Source organism: Gossypium hirsutum, chromosome D11 (assembly GCF_007990345.1).
Source record: "Gossypium hirsutum isolate 1008001.06 chromosome D11, Gossypium_hirsutum_v2.1, whole genome shotgun sequence".
NCBI lineage: Eukaryota > Viridiplantae > Streptophyta > Magnoliopsida > Malvales > Malvaceae > Gossypium > Gossypium hirsutum.
Window position 1 is genome coordinate 63,145,917 of NC_053447.1, and position 9,201 is coordinate 63,155,117.

The 9,201-nt window shown below is 32.7% G+C and overlaps 1 protein-coding gene across 1 annotated transcript; it reads right to left on the minus strand.

Annotated features, from left to right (window-relative positions):
- Positions 1–3,571: 3,571 nt before the first annotated feature.
- Positions 3,572–5,658, minus strand: LOC121223396 (G-type lectin S-receptor-like serine/threonine-protein kinase LECRK1). Its single transcript, XM_041104789.1, has one exon. The coding sequence runs from the start codon at positions 5,656–5,658 to the stop codon at positions 3,778–3,780; it is 1,881 nt and encodes a 626-aa protein (XP_040960723.1). The 3' UTR covers positions 3,572–3,777.
- Positions 5,659–9,201: the final 3,543 nt, after the last annotated feature.

Below are 9,201 nucleotides of genomic sequence, written 5' to 3' on the forward strand. Positions count from 1 at the left end.
ACTATGACCCACTGAGGTAAAGAGAGTGAATAAAAAGGGGTTGGATTTGTTGGCTGCTGGTGTGGGGAGGAAGAAGAGTTTTTATAATGAAAATAAAGAAAATTAAAATATTATCAACCATCGGATCAAAATAATTTTTTTAAAATTATTGATTTATCATTTATCTTAATTTTTTTCATTTTCATTTTCATTTTCATTTTATTGTTTAAATAAGGACATAAATTTGTGAAGAATTCTAATTTTTAATTAATTTTTTTCAGCCCAATTTGCATAGTTAAATCTATCATGCATAAAATTATTACACCTCTTGTATAATTGATCATAACCTAGAGTTTCTTTCACATAATATAAAATCTTTTTCTTCACATATGATAATATCAGGATGAATTAAGCAACAAGTGATTAGATTGAATATCTCCTTATAGTCGAATTCATAGTTTTGAGAAAACTCACAAGCTTTCAACCTATCGGTGGTACTATTTGACATATTCTTCAAACGAAAGACCCATTTTCAAGTGATTAGCGTACACTTTTTTTGTTTAGGTACCAACTCTCGTGTCATGCTTTTGTCTAAAGCCTCAATCTCTTCTTACCTTTTGCTTCGTCATAATTATTTTGTTCTTACGCATTAAAAGCTTTCATAAAAAAAAACATGAGGTTACTATGCAATTGTTAAGTTGTACATCATAATCTCAACGATATTTATGTTGCTTCGTCTCCCGTGTAGACCTTCTTATTACTCGTTGCTCACCATTATGTCTAGGAATATTCTACCTTGAGGTTAGACATTTATTTTACTTATCCGCATTAGTGGCTGCATGCAAATTAAGATTAGGAATTAGTTTATCCAAGTTTTCACCATTACATTCAACAATAATATTTTCTACATAACATGATAAGTCATTAAACACCACGTTTCTAGAAGTAGTACATTTTTTTGTTTATGGATCTAAACACCTCTAACCCTTCCTAAAAAAATCATAGTTGCTTTTGGGTCAAATTTAATTCTATTAAATTTTATTCAAAAATAACTTCATTGTATAAAGTCTCAAAAAGGGAGATTTCTATGTGCCTAACCAAAGAAATTAACGACCCATTTGTTGCTTGCACATCCAACAACAACTCAAATTTTCCAAGGAAGACTATTGTCATGCAACTAAGAAAGACAAATTCAAACAAGTTTTCCTTTTACAACTCTATTTTGTAGAAGAGAGCATGGACAAGTCATCCGACCAAGAATGCCATAATCATCACAATATTGAAAAAATTCATTTAACAACTATTTTATTATTATTTAATATTTACGAGCCAAATAATATAGTATAGTAGTGAATTTTGATTTGATAAATTTTACCAATTGGACGGTTAATTAAAGTACAAGTGGTTTGAACCTTAAGTTAATGATTTTAGAAAATGAGGTATCGGGATATCGTTTCTATAAGTCAAGCCCGTAAATATATTTATTAAATATTTATGGATTTGTTATATAGGTGAATTAAATTTTGGTTTGAATATTTGCTAATTAAGGTATAAGGAGTAAATCGTAAAAATTTTAAAAAAATTAACCACTATTGATTTTATTAGATAAAGGGTTCAATTAAAAATTTTTAGGGGTTTAAGTGGTAATTAAACCACATTTCTTTTAAGTGGACGGTTAATGTTTAGCTTATTGTTTAAATTATATGTTAAAAATTAAATTAAAAATAAAAAGTAAATGATAATAAAACATAAAAACAAAAGGAAACCATCATCATCATTTTAACTCACCACCCAATTTTCGAACCAAAAACACAAGACACTGCCAGTTTTGAAAGCTTCACGTTCCGTCAACTTTTCCTCTTTGCACGGAAGTTTAATTAAGGTATGTTTTTAGTAATTTTTATAGATTTAAGAGGTTGTAGCTCAATCTAACTAGTCTGGGTATTAAATTATAAAATTTTTAAAATTTTAAAAAAGTTATCATTGTTGATTTTTGAGGTTTTTGATGTTAAATGGTTGAGTTTGAAGCTTTATTATGAAATAAAACTATTTGTAAAGTAAACTTTGTTAGTTTTGAATTAGGGACTAAAATGAAAATATGTTGAAATTGACATGAAATTTTTATAAATATAGATGATTGAAGGTTGTATAAGGATGAGATTAAAAGTTTGGGGTTTGAATGTGTAAAATATGATTGTTACCGTTTTAAAGATTAAATTGAACAAAAACAAAAAGTTTAAGAAAATTGTGAAAAATAAATAAAAGATGTCATACATATAGAATGAGATGATTTAAAGTGTTTGGAATTGGTAATCGAAAATAAAGTATTATATAGCTTAAGAGCATTCAAGGAAAAAGAAAATTACAGATTAATTTTTAATATTTCTACTTTTGTTGTTTACTTTGATAAGTTCATACAATATAATTATGCGTATTTTTATAATGTTCATATTCGAAACGTGAGAAAAATAATTAAATAAACATAAAATAGAATATAATTGATATGTCAATAAAATTATTTCGGATTTCACATGACATAAAATAATGATGTATTGTTTTTTTTTTTACGAATTAGTAAATTATATCCGCGTGTTTAGAGGAGAATGGGTTTGTGTGGACCCACTTTACAATTTTTATAGTCATATCATATTTGGTATAACAAAATGGTCAAAGTCGTCGGTCATTGGGTATCCTATTTCTTAAATATTTTTAAAATAATAAAATAAATAGTGGAGGAGAGTGTCAATACCTTCATGACTGGCATCACGGTCAGTCATTCTCCCATCATTGATTGTTGAATGCTGGGAGTTTAAAAAATTATTTTTTTTTCTTTTTGGACTGGAGAATATTTATATTTTATAAAATATGGGAGAAAAATAAAAAAAAAAGTTTTTAAACCTCCTAACAATCAGCAGTCAGCGATGGGGAATGATTGACTTGAGTGTCGACCATGAGGTGCGGATACCATTCTTCACTTTTCATTTTAAATTATTTTCATCATTAATTTTAAAGTTGGATCATTCTTATAAAAAAAATGGATTAATTGAGTAAAACAAAAGTCAACATAAATATAAATAATATGGCCGTGGAGAACTTTTCAAAAAATTTAAGTATAAATCTTATAAAAATCTGAGTTATTACATATTTATATAAAATATTTATTAACTTTAAACAAAAGATACGAACCTAATCCAATTTAGAATTTTTAAAATAAAATAAAATATTATCAACTTTGGAATCAAAATTAATGTTTTTGAATTATAGATTTATCACTTATTTTATCTCATTAAAATAAAATGTATAACACCCTATTTTTTTTTCATTTTATTGTTTAAATAAGGACATAAAACAAATAGAATTATAATTTTCAATTATTTTTTTTAATTTTCAACCCAATTTGGGTCAATAAATCCATTTGGCATAAAATTATTGCACTTCTTGTATAGAAGATCATAACCAAGAGGTCCTTTGGTATAATGCAAAATCTTTTTTGTTGCATCCAATGAGAAGTTATTGGATTCTGCATAAATTGAGAAACAACATCAATAGAGTATGAAATTTCTAGTCTTATAACATTGACTTTCTTGCATCCTCCAATGGATTCCCTTCATCCTTTTTCAACTTGAGATTTGGCTTTATTGGAGTAACCTTCTCTTAATTTCAACTCTCTCATGCTAAAGCACTCCAAGAGACTTTTTGCATAGTCTTTTTTTTAGAAACTAAAAATAAGCATAGAAACATGTCAATAAAAAAGTGTAGGAAATTGTATTAATTTTTTAACCTATTCCCAGTCCAGTTTTAACAACATTCAAAACTAGACACAGACATTGACATTGACATTGAATTGGGTGGAAAAAGGCATGGTGGATTAGGAACTTGGACAACACCTTCAAGCATCATTGCAACAATCCTCATGGAAGGCCTTAACAATGGATCTTCTTGCACACACCAAATAGCCACTTTTAATAACATCTCCAATGTCTCAACATCATTTCTAGCCTCTTCATCATTTTCAACCACTTTTCCAATCATCCCTTCGCTGTAACACTGGAAAGCCCAATCTGTTAATATTGCTGCTTCCTCCATTTCAACTTCCACACATCTTCTGCAACATATGATCTCCAACAACATCACCCCAAAGCTGTAAACATCAACCTTGACAGTAACCGGGGTGTTTCGGAACCATTCTGGTGCTACATAGCCTTTAGTCCCTCGTATGCCGGTCTTGGTTCGGGTTTTGTCGTTCATCAGAAGCTTTGCCAACCCGAAATCGGATATTTTTGCGGTGAAGGACTCATCCAATAGTATATTTTGTGGCTTTATGTCACAATGGATGATTTGTTTGCTGCATTCTTCATGCAAGTATGCAAGGCCTTTAGCAACCATTGACGCAATTTGCAATCGTTGTTGCCAACTAGGCCTTGGAACTCCGAAAAGGAAGCTTGACAATGAGCCATTTTGCATGAACTCATAGACCAGAAGTCTATGTTCAGCTTCATCACAGTAGCCAATTAACCTGACCAAGTTCTTGTGGTGAGTTTGGCCGATGACCTTCACTTCAGTTGTGAATTCCCTTTCACCATCTTGAGCAAACTTGTCTAGTTTTTTAACTGCAACACGATTTCCATAGATTGATGGCAATTCTCCTTTATAAACGGTGCCAAAAGCTCCTCTTCCAAGTTCTTCACTGAACCGGTTCGTGGCATGCTCGAGATCTTTGTATGTGAAAAACTGCAGATTAGTCTCTAAATCTCTTCTGCTAGGGCTACGAACACCACTTAAGTCGTGAAGTCTTCTTCGGAATAAGCAGAAGAAGATTAGAGAAATTGAAGCTAAAACTACAAAGGTGCCTAAGAGAACCGAAAGGATCACAATAGCTTGATTATTCCGCGTGGCCGGTTTTTTCTTTGAGGCAGCCCGTTGTTTCTTTGAGGCATCGGACTTAAGTACCTTAACTAGAACTGTACTATCAAGATTGGCATCTCTGTACCAATTTGAAAGCGGTAGCTGCTTTTTAAAACAAGTTGCATCGCCGTTATTCTTTGTAGTTGGATAAATGGAAACTGCACAAGAACAGTCACGAAGACAAGATTGCTGGCATTCCAACCCAGTTGCAGGATGAAATATTCCATAGTCACTCAATGGAAAATTAACAAATGAAATATTCTGGAATTCGAACCGGTCTTCCCTAATCGTGGATCCATCGGGGCTGCAATCTCCAGGGTCGCCTGCATAATCTTGTTTGCAGCCTGCATAGTGGTTATTGTCATCCAAGAAAGAAAATCCAGGGAGACATGAACAATTTGGCCTCGCATCGATAGTTTCGCAGATGCCATTACAACCACAAGGGCCAATTCCATATCTATTCTGTCCAACTGAAAGTGCTGAATTGACAAACGCACCACATATGTTCGGTGGCCAAGCCTTGGACACAGACCAGCTTGCACCACCACTGGGGTTCCTTGGATAATAATACAAAGTGAAAACTCCATAAAAGTCAAGTGTCGCCCTGTAGTAGTATAAGCCTGGTCTTGGCTCAACATCTTTTGTCACATTGTCGACTAGAGTTCCATTCGAATTCCAGACTAGAATATCCCCCGTGTCGTTGTCGAAGGCCAACCGAGAACCGTTTCCCGAGGGGAAACTAAAGTATTCTTCGTAAGGTTTGCCAGTGAACATATCTATTTGATTAAGCACAAGAGATCCATCAGTTTTGAAACGAAGTTGATTTTTCCCTTACCATAATTTGTTTGGGCTGATACAAGACTGCCATCAACACCCAATTCTTGAGACGGTAAGATGGTATGAGTTGGATAGTTGAAGCTCTCCCATATGTTGGTTGAGTTTTTGCTGACAATAACGAAATTCCCAGTGTCAAGCATGGCTGCATGGGACAATTGAAAATCATCAGTAGCCCTCTCAGACCTCCACAACTCTTTTCCTTTAGAGTCGTTAAGAACAAGAAAACCGGTCTCGGTGAGTTCCACCGTCGATCCTCTATCGTTTTCGGGGTTATCTCGATTAGCATACCAGACTATAGTTATTTCTGGTATATTAGTATACCAGATTGCAAGAAGAAACCGATCTTTTTTACTAGTAATGGGGTGAAAACCAAAGGCAAAAACACCTGATGGCGATTGCCAGGTGGTGTTTGTATCATCTGCAGCAAGCGACTTGCCTACAGTTACATTTGCTTGAGCCTCAACTGTTGCAATAATCCAAAGGATGCTTGCAAGGATAAACAGGCAAAGATGGCTATGAAAAAGTGGTGAAATCATTGAGTCTCTCCCACTAGGTGTTCAACAAAATGAAAGAACTATAAAGTGTGAACCTTGAGATCATTGAATCTAACGCAGTGATTAAAAAGGGAAATGGAATTTTCAGGTGCTGGTTTTGTGAGGAAACTTCCTGGAAAGTGGAAAATGGAAAAATTCAGCTGATGAAACTTGAACAATGACTTGGCTCTGCACATGCTATGACCTTTCTAAATTCTTGCGTTGCACTGTCATGATCGGCACCTTGCTGGTTGAGGGTGTTGTTTTAAAGATGTTTGACTATTATTACAACAAAAATGGTTTACAGTCACGTCAGTTTTGGGGACCGAGTGAACGGATCTGTAACAAAATGTTTAAAGTCGTGCACACATTAAACCTATTCCAACATAAGTATAAAAAATATGGCCGCGGAGAACTTTTCAAAAAAGTTAAGTATAAATCTTATAAAAATCTGAGCTATTACATATATATAAAATATTTATTAACTTTAAACAAAAGATATGAACCCAATCCAATTTAGAATTTTTAAAATAAAATAAAATATTATCAACTTTGAAATCAAAATTAATGTTTTTGAATTATAGATTTATCACGATTAAAATAAAATGTATAACACCCTATTTATATTTATATTTATTTTTCTTTTTCATTTTATTGTTTAAATAAGGACATAAAACAAATAGAATTATAATTTTCAACCCAATTTGCATCAATAAATCCATTTGGCATAAAATTATTGCACTTCTTGTATAGAAGATCATAACCAAGAGGTCCTTTGGTATAATGCAAAATCTTTTTTGTTGCATCCAAATGAGAAGTTATTGGATTCTGCATAAATTGAAAAACCAACATCAATAGAGTATGAAATTTCTAGTCTTATAACATTGACTTTCTTGCATCCTCCAATCGATTCCCTTCATCCTTTTTCAACTTGAGATTTGGCTTTATTGGAGTAACCTTTTCTTAATTTCAACTCTCTCATGCTAAAGCACTCCAAGAGACTTTTTGCATAGTCTTTTTTTAGAAACGAAATTACCTTTGTTTGATTTTTCAAATTTTAGACCAAAAAAATATCTAATCTCCCTCCAAATTTTCATCCCAAAACAGATATACAAATCATTCCTCAAATTGGATAATGCCATAATATATTCATTTGATTCTAATTAGAATGCGAGTCAGAAACTCTAAAACCACAAAAGATGAGATATTGAGCAAGTTTACCATACCATGCTCTTGATGCTTGCATTAAGCCTTAGAATGCTTTCTTCGAACAATAGACATCACTTGAAATTTGCTTAGAGCCAAAGATAAAGGTTGCTCTATAAATACGTCATGATCCAATTCTTTTTACCTCAAGTTGTCATAGTTTTCAACCTTTAAAAGCAGCAAATGAAATAATTGATTGCACCGTCACCATTTTAACTACTGGCTAAATGTTTCCTTATAGTCCAATTCATAGTTTTGAGAAAACTCACGAGGTTTCAACTTGTCTATGGAGCAATAATTTGACCTTTTCTTCAAGCGAAAGATCCATTTGCAAGTGACTGGCCTACACTTTTTTGGTTTAGGTAAGAAGTCTCATGTCTTATTTTTGTCTAAAGCCTCAATCTCTTCTTTCATTGCTATTTCCCAAATTTACCACCTGATCCTCCACTTCCTTCATGACTCGGCATTCTCAAGAATATTTGAAGGATTTGTTTCATTGGTGCTAGTAGTCCTGACCTTGAACATTCATACACATCCTCCAACACTTTAGTTATTGCTGACAAGTTTCTTCATACCATTCTAAGTTGTTCCTACATTTGAGAGTTCCATTGCAACCAACCACTACACCAAAACAGGCTTTTAGCGGCGCTTTTAGTGGCGTTTGCATAAAAAATGCCGCTAAAAATAAGCATTAGCGGTGCTTTTTAAAAAACGCAGCTAAAAATCGAGTATTAGGAGCGCTTTTTGCAAAATGCCGCTAAAAATGAGCATTAGCGGCGTTTTCCAAAAAGCGCCGCAAAAAACCTAAGCCCAACGACGTGTTCGGGGCTTTAGCAGCGTTTTTGAATTAGCGCCGCTATTGCTCTATTTGTAGTGTCGTTTTTGAAAAAGCACCGCTAATGCTCTATTTTTAGCGGCGTTTTTGAAAAGGCGCTGCAAAAAATATTTTATCTGTCTATTTATTATTTAATTTGTTTATTTATATTAATTCAAATTCAAATTATTTTTAATTGAATATTCAAAAATTAAAATACTATTATTTAAAATAATTTTAAAATTTTTTAGGTACATGACTGATTGTTTTTTAATTTATATATTATATAATTTCTTATATAATCATAAAAAAGATAGTATTAATTTTAAAATACTGAATTAATTATCATTATTGTTTAGGGTTTATGGTTAAGGGTATATGGTTTAGGGTTTAAAGTTTTTGAGTTACTATTTTAAGGTTTATAAATTATGGGTTTAAGGATTATGGTTTACGGTTTATGCGTTTAAGGTTTAAGGGTTACGGTTTATGGTTTATAGATTAATGGTTGGGGTTTAAGGTTTAGGGATTAGGGGTTGAGGGTTAAGAGTTAGGGGTTTTAAAATATTGAATTAATTATCATAAAAGAGGTAGTATTAATTTTAAAATATTAAATTAATTATCATTATAGTTTAAGTTGTATAGTTTTGGGTTTAGGGTTTAAGAGTTATTATTTTAAGGTTTATGAATTATGAGTTTAGAGATTATGGTTTATGGTTTAAGGTAGAGGTGCTCATGGATTGGGCGGCCCGGCCCGGCCCGACGGCCCGCCCGAAATTTGGGAGGGTTCGGGTAAAATATAGGCCCGAAATATGGGTTCGGGTAAAAAAGAGGCCCGTTTAGAAAACGGGTCGGGCAATGGGCAAAAAATTTTAGGCCGGGCCCGGCCTGGCCTGGATATAATTAATATTTTTTTTATTTTTAAAATTT

Bases quoted from the DNA above. Each gene is read 5' to 3' on its own strand.
- LOC121223396 (XM_041104789.1), bottom strand. From the start codon at position 5,658: ATGTTCACTGGCAAACCTTACGAAGAATACTTTAGTTTCCCCTCGGGA.